Raw genomic sequence first — 16,468 nt, forward strand, 5'->3', positions numbered from 1 at the left:
AATAAATCTCTATTTCAAATGATCAGTAGCTTCAAATTTTAAGAATGAATTTATAAGAAAATATTTTAAAATAATATTAATAATGAATTTATAAGAAAATATTTTAAAATATAAAATACCATTATATTACTGTAAAACATAATTGCATTCAATTGAGCTAAAATGAAATTAGACTTTCTTAACTTTCATCAAATAGCGCGTATATTTTGTCTACTAAAGCAACTATTTCTTTGACGTATTTAATGACCCCTAATAACTTGGTTTGTACTCTAACGCACATTCGTTCGTATCTTCAATATACATTTCAGAGCGAAGATAAAAGCGCCGAATAAACTTTTTATCACTACATTAATTCTTAATCAAGGTTCAATATAATCGATTAGATGGACACAGACGATAAACAGCTAGAAGTGGATCTCAATTTCAAGCCTAGAAAAATAAGATATTAGATTCACTGTTCTATTTTCTATTACGAATTCCGAACTCCATTTCGGGGAGGAAATTCGTGGTGTAGCTGAATTTAGGGTGATTGTTACAGATAGATTACATGTAACGTGACCATGCTACACATTATGTGCGCAATCATCTGAGATAACGACATCAAACTAAATCAAAATTGCATATTACATTCTTGTCGAGACCCACATCTCGCGGCATCAATTATCAATTTCTAGTTTTCTTCTTTCCTCTTTTCTTTACACTAGCTTCTGGCCCTTCAGCCTCCTCAGCCTTCTGCTCAGCTTCTAATAGAGCCAGCTGCAGTGTCCAAAGAAAATCATTTTTAGGGGCAAGTTTGAAGAAATACTCAACAAAAACGAGGGTAGATGTTTGTGAAACAAAATATTACCTCGTCAAGAATAGGTTTTAGCTCCCTGTACCGTGCTTCAGCGAGATCAAAACCATCCTTGCGGAGTTCCTATTACAGCAGAATTTTACGACTTAGACATGAGGCATTCATCAGTATACATATGTATTTGTTTGTATATATGAGAAAGAACATGGGTAGGGGGAGAAACTTAAATTAGAGCCAGATGAATATCAAAATAATTATATTCCCGTTCATTTCAAACTGGAAAAATACAATATTAGGGTGTACTTGTTCAAGAACTAAAAATGAAGCAGGGCAGATTTCGAACATAATTAGCACTGCAGTTTCATGGTACAACTCATTTACATTCCGTCTCACAAAATCTGGACCCACAGAATGAATTTGATGTTACCCTTCTCATTTATATTGTGTTTTCACAATCCTCCGAATTTTTCCTCCACTAAAACCTGCACAGCCTTGGTCCTTCCGGTGTCTAGTTTACCTCTTTCCAGGAGTTTACATTCAATCCCAGAATTGACCAAATTATGAAATATTGCAAAATTAAAAGTATTATTGAAATTCTTATCATGCAAAATCTGTTATAAAAATGCAAACCAAGAGAGTAAAACCACAAAAAATGTAAAAAAAAAGCAATAAAATGGATTTTGTTCCGCAAAATGGATTGCTTGTACTGAGTGCAAATGAATGATGAGCTCAACAAATACCTGGAAACTCTAAGCAAATCCTCATGTCCAAAATAATGTACTTTTCCAACGAAGTTGTGCATTTTACAAATCAACTATCATTATTTTGTGTTTTGTCATCCAAGTTTTTCTGTACTTGCATTTTACTGTTATTTATCAAATTTTGTGCATTTTACCAACCCTTTAAATGTCTAATGGTGTGCAATCGAGTCATGGAAAAAAAAAAGGCTTTTAAAAAGTGAAATAACTTCATTTTGATTGAAAAAAGTGGTAACAAAATGACGTTATGTTTTTTCTAACCTTTTTTCTGACACATCAGCACATGACTGTACAATTAAGGATTGAAAAAATGTGTGGAAAAAGAAAAATATGACGGTAAACATATGCATATTGCCTATTCATGTGAACAAATGCATGAATATCCAAACCAAGGAAAAAAAAATAAAAATCAAGCCAAATCAGATAAAATATTATTTGTAAACAGATCTGACCCAAATTTTATGACTTTTGAAGTAGTCGGACACTTTGAGCCAAGTCAAACAGAAAAATCAATAGGAGTTTCTTTAGTTCCTCCTGAACTACTTGTTAGTAATATGCAGCGCAATGTTTAGTGAGCGGCCAATAACCAAGAGGGAGTAAATTGATTTTTAGTTAAAAATAGCTTCTTTTTAAAAAAATCTTGCCTTTTTATAAAGTAACTTCACATAACAGAAAACCACTTCAAATAAAAGCAAGTAAATAAAAGAGTATAAGGAAAGAGAAACTTGCAGAAGTGATTTTTATATTGGTTCAAATCATAAGATCCTACATCCAATTGTTAATCTCTCTAAAAGAGGGATTAACCAATAACTAATAATAAACCAACAACTTACAATATGGAGTAGAGTAGAGGTTTAGAAAATACCTCTCTTGACAGACAAGAGACGAACAACACTTCCTTTTGACACAAAAGGATGAACCGGCTTAACTTTGCTTAGTAGATATGCTTCTATACTTAGACACACTAAGACAAGCACTTCCTTCCACTTAGCACCAAGTTCACAAGCTCACTTAAAACATAAAGAGTTTAAGCAATGCACTTCATTCTAAAATAGTTTAAGTAACTTCTAAAAGAGATAAAAAATGAAGTATTTATAGGTGTGTGCTTAGTAGATATGCTTCTATACTTAGACACACTAAGACAAGCACTTCCTTCCACTTAGCACCAAGTTCACAAGCTCACTTAAAACACAGAGTTCAAGCAATGCACTTCATTCTAAAATAGTTTAAGTAACTTTTAAAAGAGCTCAAAAATCAAGTATTTATAGGTGTGAGATATATTATATCTTAGATAGGTATCTTATGTTTATCTTTTATCTTTAGTTAATTTGTTATTATTTCTTATTTGTACTTTGGACTTAGCCCATATCTCTTATATTATAATAGAGTACCCTATGTGTATATTCAACCCAAGGAAGATTATATGGAGTCCATCCTTTGAAGAAGCTTCATCAACCCACTTGAAAGATCATCTTATGTTGAAGGAGCATCCTCAAAGAAATCTCCATCATGGATTTATTCCCCATGGTAACAACTTCATCCACAAAAGGGATGTGCCTGCTGAAGAAGGGGAGGAAGATGCTCCTATGCCTGATGCTACAGATGTTGTTGGACCATCAAGAGCTCATGAAGGCTCATCCTCATCTATGGAGGAAAATATTGCAACTCTCACTAGGAGGATGATGGAGGAAATGTACAACCTCCAAGCCACAAGGCATAAGAATTGCTCTCACTTCATGTTGCTCAGCATGAACAAATGTGTGGCCTCATTAGTGACAGATAATAGGTTGACTAATATTGAGCTTCATTTAGATGAAGAGTATGATGATGGATCTAGTGAAGAATTTTAGAATTGTACTTCTATTTAAGTAATAATGAAATTTTGCTTATTCACTGTTGAATTACTACTTGTTAATTTTATTGTCTTATGGAGGGGGAGCTCCTTGATGATTGGATTGATAAATTGAGGGGGAGCTTCTACTTAGTTGCATGCATGTGTTTAGGCGAAGTTATTCTGTTTTTTATTCTAATCAAAAAAGGGAGAGAAGAAAGGTTAAGTGTTAAAGCATTATAATTCTCCTTTAATGTTTTTTTGTCTAAGTTATAAATGTGCAGGTATTGACAAAAGCTTTAAACCAGGATTTTGATCATAAAAAAGGGGAAGATTGTTAGCAATAGGCTAATGTAAAGCCAAAAGGATTTTGATGATGAAGGGCTTAAAGACTCGAATAATCAATTATCACTTGGGATAAAGTAAAAACTAGAAATGATTTGATTCGCAGATAATCGATTATCTCCAAGGATGATCGATTATCCTCGAAAAATATGTTTTGCCAAGTTTCGCAAATAATCAATTATCATCTAGGATAATAGATTATCTCAGGAAAATTATCTTTCAAAATACTTGGGATAATCGATTATCCGTGGCAGTTGCAAGAAGACTCTTGATATTCGGACCTAATTATGAACCTTTCCTATAAATACTTCACTTCTGAGCTCTTTTAAAAGTTTCTGAAACAACTCTTCTAAAAGTTTCTGAAAATGTTTCAGAACGAAGTGCATTGCTTGAACTCTCTGTGTTCTAAGTGAGCTTGTGAACTTGGTGCTAAGTGGACGGAAGTGCTTGTCTTAGTGTGTCTAAGTGTAGAAGCATATCTACGAAGCAAAGTTAAGCTTGTTCAACCTTTTGTGTCAAAAGAAAGTGTTGTTCATCTCTTGTTTGTCAAGAGAGGTGTTTTCTAAACCTCTACTCTAATCCATATGGTAAGTTGTTGGTTTATTATTAGTTATTGGTTTATTATTAGTTATTGGTTAATCCCTCTTTTAGAGAAATTAACAATGGGACGTAGGATCTTTTGATATGAACAAGTGTAAAACTGTGCAAGCTTCTCTTTCCTTATACTCTTTTATTTACTTGCTTTTATTTGAATTTTCTATTATGTGAAGTTACTTTATAAAAAGGGAAGATTTTTTTAAAAAGAAGTTATTTTTAACGAACAACCAATTCACCACCTCTTGGTTATTGTCCGCTCACTAGACATTCCACTACGTACTACTAACACTACTTATATCCAGACATAAGATAATTAGAAACAAAATAAATAGGGAAAGGGCTAAACAAGTTGTTCAGAGGGAAGAGAAGGAAAAAGTAGTATCCGTTAAAGGGGACCGGCCAAATAAATAGGGGGGATAAGAGTGAAAATAGTCCATTATAGAATCAGAAAGTTCAAATTAAAGGGAAAACTCAATAAAGTTGTTCATTTCCTTTGCTTGTTTAATATAATTATACAGGTTATAAAGGAATAATAGAACTCTAAAGAAAAGAGAAAACTTACTTTTCCAGTGTGTTGAGTATGTTCATGGGCTGCCATTTGCCAATACATATTTGTACGCCTGTAGAAATCCCTCAGGGATTCTCCTGGCTGTACATGCAAAAAGAAATCAATTGAGAAAGATGGGCGAAGAAGAAAAATACTAATTGAAAGCCCAGAGATGCTTTCAAAGGCACAAACAAAACCACATATATAATACAATCAAAGCCCAGTGTATTGAGTATACCCTAGTTTCAATGTTTTAACCAACAGTCTCAAAGGTCTTTAAAAACTAACAATGCATTACCATTGGTGTTCTCTGTGAATCGGACAAGCCAAGACTGGCTCTAATCTGCTCTATCCGTGACCTCCTTTCTTTCCTCCGCAGATTCTTTCCAACACCTTTGATTAGAGCAACAGCATCTCCCACCTCAACTGATGCATTCTGAGCCTGGTAGTGATTAAAAGGTAAAACCAACTTAATGATGTAGGAAACCTTGTTTGGAGAAAAATAAACTCCGGTCATGAAAAGTTTATCTCACGTGTTTGAATATTATCTGTATTGAATAGCAATTCTTGTTTTAAGGAAAATACCTTAGAAATGATTAATATCTATCACGAATTACAATTTTTTAGCAAAAGCAAATCTGGTTTCACAAGGAACTGGTTCAACGAGTTTATTTTTTTGTCCATCAAAATATCATTCACTGCAAGCTGTTAAAGATACAGAACCACGTAGCAAAAAACATCTAAGAGAGAACCACTTTTGTTACCATTCAAATCTTAACAAGAAAAATAGGAGTAAATGCTTCAAAATATGCAGCAAAAGAGAGAAAGAAATCAACAGCTCACTACCCAATAGAAATAATGAAATCAAAGTATAGAGGCAGAATTCCAAAACAATAGTTCTGTTGTTTTCTTCCCTTTTTCTGTTGTTAGATTTAATAAATTAATTCCCCTTCTTGTGTTCACAGATGTCCCCTTTAATAGAAAACCTAAATTCCTTTTTAATTTATAAAATTATTACAACTAACTCAAAATGCTATCACCCTTACATATTCATCAACAAATGATGTTCGCTCGTGGATGGTTTGGTCAAAAGCCAGTGCTATCCTTTTTCAACCTTATGTATTGAGAAAAGGGGGAAAACCCTTCATTTGGTGAAGTTGCAAGGAAGATTCAATTTGGTGCCCAGCCATTCAAACCTCAAATTCAGCTTTACACCAAATAAATAATTTCCACCCTTTTATGTAATCCAAACATAATGAACAAATAAGGGAATGCCGTTTGACCATAACATACCCGAGGCAACAAGGCCTATCACTATTTTGGGGCTGATCGCAGCCTAGTTTATTTTTCTAAAAACAAGGGTTTTGACTAGGTTTCCAATATGTGAATAAAACAAAGGAGAAGAAGAAAAAACTCATTCATTTTTTTCTTGCTTGAATTAAAGTTAGAATGTGCACCTCTTCCTCCTCCTCTTCCTCATCATCATCCTCATTAGTTGAAGTCTCACCATCGGACTCATCTTCATCACCATCTTCATCTTCTTCATCATCTTCTGAAGCTTCCACCCATTCAGATTCTGAAGCCTGGGTTGATGAAACTTCAAGTCAGATTAAAGCAAATAAAACAAATATGTGTATTTAATCAGCAAATTAGAATCACAATATATACTTAGATTAAATAAGCTGAATCAACAAAAACTATATTAACAGTATCAGCTATTCACCATAACTCATTGACATCAGAAGATAAATCACCCAGTTCACCACATTATAATTTGTAATTAAATTCTGAGGTATATTCCCAAATTATTTTAGCAGAAAAACAAGAAAGGCATCTCTTCCTTCAGTGGTTAAATCTAATTTTTGGGACGAGACAAAGTATCAATAAAAAATTAAGATCATAAGATATAACTTTGTCAAAAATCGTTGTAATTTGATAGATCTAATCATCAGCACATATTTATTTGTGACCTTTTTAATAATACTAGGTGTTGCGGGAGTAATGAGGAGTCCGGCACCTTTGGAACTGGGTAGGTACAGACATTCAGCAATTTTATACTAGCAGACTTGTATCAAGCAACAACTCAGATTATTTCTTGCTTAACCATTTATTATCAGAGAAAAAGACAGACAGAGCTCCTAAAACAGAAGAATATGATATTTAGTTAAGAACAGAAAATGTATAATTATGTAAGAGAATTGGGTACATTTGATTTCCTACAGGTATAATATAATATAATTACTTTGAATATATAGTATAACATGCTATAGCGGCCCATGGCCACTATTTCCACTGCCATAGTGTTGCACTTTTCTGTAGCAGCGTCAGTGGCCACAATAAGGGCATTCGCTGTACCACTGCACCACTATACTGAAGGTGTCCAATATCCTGAGAATGAACTCCAAGATTAATGTTAGAGGGGCATCTTATGAAAGGTCAATTTATAAAAAAAAAAAGGTTTCCGCTAGATGAAAACCCTTTCAAAGTTCATGATTATCATGCCACACTTATCTCCTCTCCAACCCTGTGACCCCTCCATGACCCTTGTCATTATGTGACCATCTCTCCAGCAACTAGTGTAACAGTTTTTTGTACTTTTCCTTTTCTCTCTTCCTTTAGATTTTTCTTGCAATATTGTCCTCATATTCTCAATCATCTGTTTTATGGAAAACCATTTTTTTTTGTATTTGTGTCTAATGGGATTATTTTTCTATTTTCATCTCTTTGCTCCATCTGTCTACATTCTCTGTTAATTGTCACTCTGGTCTAAGTCTCTGATGTATTTAAGCCATCTATCTCCTAAAAATCCAAACACATTAATTCCTTATGTCTCTATCTCTTTAGTAAGACATTGTTAGGATATAGTGTGGTAGGGTATAATGGGTAATGGGTTTAGGATAGAAGGTGGAGGAATTGTATAAATAGTACCCTGTTATGTTGTGAGAGGGGCTTTTTGGAATATTCTTTTGTGAAATCTGGACTTTGGCCAGAAGAGGGGGATTAGGCCTCCATTAGCGCTATCTATGTACCTTCTTTCAGTATCAATACAGAAACCATTGTTTTACAGTGTTATTTCTTTTTCGTTAGTGCGAGAGTGTTTGTTCTAGCTAGGTTTCAAACCCAAGTACCTAACAGACATGGTATTCTTCATTACTATTTACTCAAATGTTTGGCTAAGACCTATAGTTTTATATTATAAATTATGAACATGTCAAGTATTTTTAACTTTTTTTAGTATTTACATGCATTTAGTATAATTATGTAAACTGTATAGCATATTTGAAAATAGTGGTATCCAAAATTTATAACTACCGTATAAAACATATGCATATATTGGAAAAAAGTAGGTAAGAAAAAACTAACAGACCGGTATAATGCACTTCCATTCATCAAGTTTGCTAAGGTTCAAAGAATACAGATCGTCAAGAGTGATTTCTTGATCTTTAATCTCCATCATTCCACCATATATATATAACGTGTCCCTTCCAACTGCCATGCAAGCATTAATACGACCACATGGCTTCACTACCTAAAGAATTTGGAGGAAAAAAGCAATTAATCAATGACCAGGTAAAATTGGTACTTATAAGATAGATCGTCCAAAATAATGACCTCAGGCAAAGAACTTTGAATGTCCAATTTAGCACCAGATTCCTTGGGCTTTCCATCAGAGTTGGTAAGATTTTCACTATCAACAATAGACATGTTTGATGCTATATTTTTGGATATATCATCAATGTTACTTTCTTCATCCTCTGACTCCACAGTTTCTTCTCTTGTTGTACATGCTGGATTTATCTTCTTGTTGACATCATCAGGACAATTTTGTTCAGATTTTTTTAACTGGAAAAAGAATTCAATTTAATTGAGAAACAAAGTAACATGCAAAGCAGTCCACAAGATGAGTTTTAAAATGTGGAGCAATTGTCTTGAGATCAGATGTATATATGCATGACATCCAATCAACCTTATCTTTTGTGGACTTCTCCTTTCTTAACTCCAGAGGATACCTAATTACCCAAACAAGATTAAATAAGCTAATCAGGAAACATTAGATAGGATAGCAGTAGCACACCTATGCTCTAACAAGAAAATCATCAATATACAGAGTAAAATGCAAACTTACAATGACTTAGACTCAAGACCCAACGAAAGAATTCAGTTCACAAATGGCAACTTTAGACTATACCATGCTAGGCACCAACAGAATATGGGAGGACTTACCAGCGATTGGTGTCTAACTGAAACCCGTAAAATTCATTCAAAAACAAGCTCATCATTACATCACCTGCACAGTGTTAATGCAATTAGGATACTAAGCTTACAGCAAGCGTAAACAACAAAATAAATATCCTCTAAATGGACTTTGAGTAGACTGTCTGATCTAATGAATTTTTTACAAACATTGGGCCAAAGAGATTACTTCTACATCACTTGCTTGAAAAATATAAGCTGTCAGAAAAGATAACCTTCAACTTCTATATCCACAACGCCACCAAATAGCAGAGCCCTCCTCTTATGAACACACATTGAAAACCCAGCACGGGGACCAGGAGGCATTCCACTTTTCTTCACCTATCAAGAAGGGAGAAAAGATGAAAAAAAAGTTATAAAAAATCAGATAATAAAAGCTTTGTCCTAAGCGTCAGGGGTGTATGAGCCTATGGAGGGAGGAGGTAGAAGCAAATGAGAGACAAATATTACAAAATCAAATTGAAGCATAAAATAAGAAGTCTGTGCTTCCATCGAAGCTGACTAAAGTAATTTTAATTAGTGGGCATGGGAAAGAAAGATACAAGAAAGCTCAAACTTGGCTAAGAAAAGGAATATACAAATTTACTCAATATTAAACTTAACCCCAAAGGACTACCTTGTTCCATTCCCAAGTCTTAGGATCGAGTGACCACATATCTGAATGAACAATTCCTTTCTCAGAGTTGTTCTTATCAGATGAAACTTCTTTTGAATAGCCACCATACAAAAATATCTGCAACATGAAAAAGAACTCTGAAAAGAAGAAAACATTCTAAACTTCAAAACTACTTTCTAGAGCCACACAAATCAATCACAATTATGAAACAGCACATAAGGGAAAACTTTACTATAGTGATAGGCATAATGATAGATACCCATTAGTTAGTTCTTTTTTACAATATATAGTTAGATAGCCAGTTAAAGAAACAAGGCAAGCTGCCTATAAATAAGAGAGGTGGAGAGAGAGATCTCTTGCCAACATTAAGAGAATTGAAGCCTTTGGGCAATGGGAGGTGCAGACCCTTGAAGATCTTCAGAGTAGGGATTTCTGGTGAACGTAGAGTTGCATAAGGTGCGAATCCAGGTCTCTCAAATTAAAATATATGGAGCAGTGTATTGTTTTCTAGGGAGATTTTCCCTATTTTTCACAAACTAGCTTTTTTTATGGCAGTTCTAACACATAAGTAGAAGTACTACAAAATGAAAATTATTAGCTTCATGTAAGGGAGATCAGTATTTTACTCACATCATCTTGGTAAACAAATAATTGAAAACCACTACGTGCAGTTGGCCACATTGCTCCAGGCTTAGGCTTTATTTCTTGCCACTATAGCACAAAATCACAGTGTCATTAATAAAAATTCCCAAAGAAAAAATCAACACTTCTACATAAAATGAAACAGCCTGATGTTTTGGTGCTGAACTTGAACAGTAAACAGCATTTTAACAGGACAAGCCAGGTATTTAGATATATTTACCTTGAATTGATCAAGGTCAAATACGAATAGATCATTGTAGTACCTGCATAATGAATTAAAACGTCTTAAAATCTGGCAAAAAGTGATATTTAGTGAATCAATACCAATGACAGGTCTCTCTTGGTAAATAATCTAAAAAACTTTAAACAAAGAACATCAGACACAACATCTAAATTTTATAGGATCAATAACACACAATTGCAATATTTAGAAAGGCAGAAAACAGAAATTCGATAATAAGTTTCTGAACACTGAATCATCCCCACATGTATATTGTAATTAAAACAAGGCACCGATTTCTTTTTCTTAAAATTCCATAAAATAAACTATTATGGATAAATTTAAGAGTAATACATGTGATTTCACAAAAACACCTTCATGTGATTATTCAATTACATTGTGTATGGTGAAACTCTTTATTATTTTATTCACAACGTTTTAGTCAGGACCAATTGCATTCCAAATAATACCCAGTGGGTTAGCTAGGAGTAGCCCAAATAATACTTGAGATTTTTAGTCAGGAGTTGTTGTTGTCCAAATAATACTTGGGTTTTTAACCAAGAGTGGCGCAAGTTCATATAATACTTGGTTGTATCTTGGCAACATTAATTTGTCTAGTGGAACTTGATCTTTTAATTGAGAACTGGACATAGTCTTTATTTATGGGCGATCCAATATAAAAGCTAAGTGTAAATCCTTCTTTCTCTTGTCTCTTCAGATTGTATGTAATTTAATTGTAACTAATCTGAAAAGGAGAGATTTGTAAAAACAAATTTTTGAAGTGTTTTTAAACAGTCCATCTGTCAAACAAGTTGTGCCTGACATTCCTCATCAAATGCAATCTCTTAAGAAAACCACTTGACAGTGCATTTGTCAAGTAAAACTATCATCTAACTCTATCATCATACAATACTTTGAGAAAATTCCAAAAAGCCTTAAAACACAATTCAACTCTCCCTTTTTTTAAAAGCTAAGTAAACAAGGCAAGAATAGTAAGTTAACACTCCAGTTTGACAACCGAGAGTGAGAAAAAGACTGAACCAGAAATTAAGCCCCAACTTAAGGAGAGAGGCCTACACAACCCAGCAACCTATTCTCTATGAATGACATTCTTCCCTTGTTTACTTAGCTTTTAAATATTTCCTCTAACAAAATCTCTAGAAAAATTATGACTTTCACCCTCCTTGTTTCAACTTGCTTCATGTGTGCAAGGGGGTTACAAGTTGAATTACCATCTTGAACCTCATTCACATCATGCTTAATGTATTTTCTTTTGTTATAATTATAGAAATAAAGAGTAGTTATTATATAATCAAGAATATGTGGATCATATATGTATTATTAGAAACATTTTTATTTATTCTTGTGTCACATCTTTATTATTAGATGATATCAAATTCTCCTCTATTTACTGTATTGACTCATTCATCTCAATATATATAAAACATTTGTATATTGCCTCATAAATACATTGTTTCAGCTCCATGTATCTCTCTTTCGTATAGTTTAACAACCTTAATGTTCAATCACCAGCTACCATACATAACCACTTCAAAAATTACTCATGATAAGGTATGGAAAGAAAAGAAACTCACGAGTCCCCAAGTGTTGTACATCAATAGTCACACACATGCAAACAAGCTGGCAGGAGCAATTCTTTCCCTTAAAACAAAAATGATTTAACAAAGAGATTGATTTTTCCATGTTATATACATTTACAAGCAGAGAAAACATCAGAAGAAATCCTGTAACTTGAATTCATTAGAAGCTCAAATTCGGCTTCTCGGAGTATTAGGACTCACTTTTCAAAACCAGAGTATTTTAATTCAACTATTACCCACAACAAGCTTTTCATTTGCTGCCAAGTTCTCTTATTTTTTCAATGAGAAAGAAAATCACATACATATAATTAACACAGTTCTGTACAATAGAAAAAGTAAGAAGCACTAGCAACCTCACTTCTCGGAGAGTGTCATAGAAGCCACCGAAAAGAATAATCTTGTGCTTGTACAATATCTGTAAATTAACCAGATTAATTTGACATAAGGCATTGCAATAAACAAATACATGATGAAACTGGATTAACATGTATGCCATATATGATATTGGGGGAGGGGGGGATGCAATAATTAACTACTAAAATAAAGATTTATGACTATGATATCAAAAACAAGGTTCATAAACGTAGCAATAACAAGATAATTCCACATGAGCACAAATAAGTTGGAGTGACATGTAATGCATTTCCTATAAGGCTTTTTTAAAGTGATAACAAAAAGATATTGGAAGACTTGTATTTTGTTTATGTATTTCATTAAATTGTTTGTAGGACTTAACTTAGACAGTTATAAAGCAGCATGCACAAAGATCACTTAAGAAAGATTTTACTTATCCAAAAAAACACTGTGATAATCGATTATCACTAATGATAATCGATCATCTAATTAAAATCAAGTTTTTTATAAGAGTTCCTTTGATAATAGATTATCACTACTGGTAATCGATTATCATAGCGAAAAAAAATATTTTCGGAAAAGTTTTTGTGATAATTGATTATCTCTTAAAATAATCGATTATCAATATTAGTTGTGACTTGACTCTTCAGATTCTTGACCTAATTTTCAAATAAGAAGTTATATTTTTGGGGAGACCTATTTTGAAAACAGCTTTTCATTCAGAGGTTCAGGGTTGTGACTACTAAAGAAACTCTCTGCATTTGTGAAAAAGGGCTTTGAAAAACCTAGTGTGGGTAGAGCAATAACTTTCACCAAGTGGGTTCTTGTGTGATTTAGTGTTGTTGTTGTTCTTAGGAGAAGCTATTCATCCTTTGGGTGACACAAAGGAAGTGTTTCATTCCTTGTGCGATTCGAGGAAGGTGTTTTTCATCTTGTGTCTTCAAGAGAGGTGTTCTCTAAACCTTAAACTTTTTCTTCTATGATTGTAAGTTTGATTTATTTTTAGTGTTTGAGCTCATCCCTCTTTAGAGAGATTATCGTGGGTCTTTTTATCCGAACCAATATTAAATATATGTGTACGAATTTTCTATTCCCTACAATCTTTATTTTAATGAAGTTATTCAAACAAGAAAAAGGTTTTAATTGAACATAAACTTTGAAGAAAACTTCAAAGTATCAATTTTAATCAAACAAACCAATTCATCCTCACTTGGTTTTTGTCCATAGTAAATATTTCATGCTACGATTCTAACCAAGGATACAAAGAATAGATCAGAAATAACAATCAATAACAAAGATGTTTAATAGGCTCTTATCTACTACAGTTCAAGAATGAATGTTCTGAGCTTGGAAAAATGCAATCTAGTAACAAGTGCAAACAATATGATGATCCAAAAAGGTCAGTTCACTGAAAAGACAAAATAAACATTCAATACCTATTTTGTCATCATTAAATGAGATCAGTCTAACAAGAATTCAGATGTGCAAGTAATCCAACCTTGCAATTGTTTAAAGAGAAAACAGCACAAAAGAAACTTATGTATTCTCAATCGCATAATCTTGCACAATTTATTGGGTTATTATTGTTACTTCAACAAGGATAGTAGTTAAATCAGCTTGAGCAACATGATAAAAAAATTGTTCCTTAATTAATTTCTGCCATGGCTGTACTGCACTCTAAAAATGGGAATACTATACTGAAATGAACCAAATCAAGCAATAATGCCGATCATTTAATTTTGATGTTCTAACAGAACTGTATACGTGTTAAGTTCACATAACTTGTAATTCTATTTTCGCATTTGCAATGCAATCCAGACAATAGTATGATGTAATTCAAGTTAAGCAGAATATCATGCATTGTCAGAAACAAACATACCAATAATCTGTTCGATTAAGGATTCAATAATCTGACACCGTTAAAAGTAAATCAATGAGTGCATTATTTCACATCAGCCAGAGCATACCATTCGATGTCCTGAACGAGGACTAGGGCACCCTTTCAAATTAAGCTGCTCCCACTGATTTGTTTTCAGGTCCAACATCCAAAAATCCTAAACAAATCAAAATCCAAAAACATCACCATATAGTCCAAAATCCAACACACCAAAGCCACATTCACGCCACATAACAGAAGCAATGTAATGCAAGCTTAACCTTGTAGTGATGAAACCGCTCTTGGTTTGGAGACGTAAACTCACCACCTAAAGCACAAACAAAAATGAAACCTCCATAACCACACAAATTTTTAGAGCAGCCAGTAAAGACAGGTAAATTCAATGACAAAGAACAACAAAATCTTATATTTTGTTTGGATAAACTATTCCAAAGGTACTTCTAGGAAAAGGAAAACAAATAATTATTTTCATAAGCTGAAACTAACTAACGGACAAAACTATCTAAAGCTAAAACTAGCTTCTCTAACAGACCACTTTTTAATTTAACTTGTAAAAAAGTTATTTTATTTTTCCTTCTTAATTTATATTTCTCATGAAAAAAATTATCCAATCAAACTATAATTCCACTGAATGAGTCAGCTAAGTGAATCACATGAAACTATTCAACTCAGTTAAAAACTAAAGTAAAGAGAATTACCAAAAATATAAATATAATTCTTCCACGCAACCGCTTGGTGAGCACTGCGCGGAGGAGGACTATTAGGACTCGAAACCAATTTCCATTCCAGCTTCTCCACGTCATACCGGAAGAGATCGCCGTACACGAAGGTCTGCACAAATTCACATTGCAGCAACAACTCACTCATAAATCATATCAATCACTCAACAAACAAGCACAATAGCTTTTGAATTCAAACTCGTAACCTTGTTGCCATTGTAGAATTCGCCGCCGTAGAGAATCAACTCGGTCTCTTTCAACGGATTGACGGTGAGCTACAAGAGAAGGCGTCAAAACGGAAATCGCAACGGTGAGAGGTGAAAGAGTGAGAAGTGGAGTTAGCGGCGTTACCGAGCAGTTGGAGCGAGGAGAAGGCGCGGGAACGTTGTCGTCGACGTGAACCTCCTTCTTCTTCGCTTCCTCCTTTTGAATGCTCAACTGCATCAATTCAAGAGACGCAAATATACACAAGTTTGTTTGAGGATTTGGTTTGAGAATGGAAAAGTGACGTGAATGGAAATAGAGAGAGTACCAAAATGGCGTCGATATCGTCCTCGGGAGAAAGCTTCTTGGTTTCCCTGCGAGCTTTCTTCTCTTCGGCTTTTACGGTTTTTCTCTCAGTTTTCTCTTTGCCTTTACCGGGTTTCTTCGTCTTCTTCCCCATCTTACTCAGAACGCACAGTGAAGTCTAAACCCCGCGGCGCAACAATGTGCCCTTCCTTAGACCCTGTGTAGCAAATAGTAATTCATATTTTGCATATATTTTTATAGATTAAGGCATTAAATTTTGGATTCATGTTTCTAAAAGTTCAATTATAAATTATAAAACAATACTACAATTAAATAAAGTTACACTATAACATTACAGTCACATCGTTAAGAGAAAAATTAGACGATAAACTAAATTTATAAATATAAAATATTTAAATATTCTCTATCATAAAAAATTAATAAATACCCAATTAAAACTTTTTAAATCTATCATATACCTAAAACTTAATTAAGCATATTTTTTTTATAAGAACATGTTATTCATAATATTTGATCTTTGAATTTTATTTTCTTTACTCGTTTGGTCCTCTGTCTCTATCTTATTTTATTCTTTTGAACTTACAATTAATAAGTTTATTTGGTTTATATTTTAGTGAATATTTATCTTCTATTTTTTATATTTAAATTAATTATTTCAATACTTAAATAATTAATATTATAGTGATAATAAAATAATATATTCATTGAGGCATCTTGAGACTAGGCACCAAATTCAGGGTCAAGTTTAATTTACTTTCATATT

General features: G+C 33.4%; 1 protein-coding gene across 1 annotated transcript; it reads right to left on the bottom strand.

Annotated features, from left to right (window-relative positions):
• Positions 1-421: 421 nt before the first annotated feature.
• On the bottom strand, positions 422-15,913 carry LOC108331897 (uncharacterized). The gene is made up of 20 exons (XM_052876913.1): positions 15,707-15,913; positions 15,526-15,612; positions 15,381-15,449; positions 15,154-15,286; positions 14,716-14,762; positions 14,526-14,612; positions 12,558-12,619; positions 10,604-10,646; positions 10,372-10,452; positions 9,742-9,858; positions 9,341-9,446; positions 9,096-9,159; positions 8,839-8,881; positions 8,484-8,714; positions 8,239-8,400; positions 6,329-6,454; positions 5,170-5,313; positions 4,887-4,973; positions 848-916; positions 422-756 (listed from the first exon to the last, which is right to left on the bottom strand). The coding sequence occupies exons 1-20, from the start codon at positions 15,836-15,838 to the stop codon at positions 664-666; spliced, it is 1,983 nt and encodes a 660-aa protein (XP_052732873.1). The 5' UTR covers positions 15,839-15,913; the 3' UTR covers positions 422-663.
• Between the last annotated feature and the right edge of the window lie 555 nt (positions 15,914-16,468).

Source organism: Vigna angularis, chromosome 4, assembly GCF_016808095.1.
Source record: "Vigna angularis cultivar LongXiaoDou No.4 chromosome 4, ASM1680809v1, whole genome shotgun sequence".
Taxonomy (NCBI): Eukaryota; Viridiplantae; Streptophyta; class Magnoliopsida; order Fabales; family Fabaceae; genus Vigna; species Vigna angularis.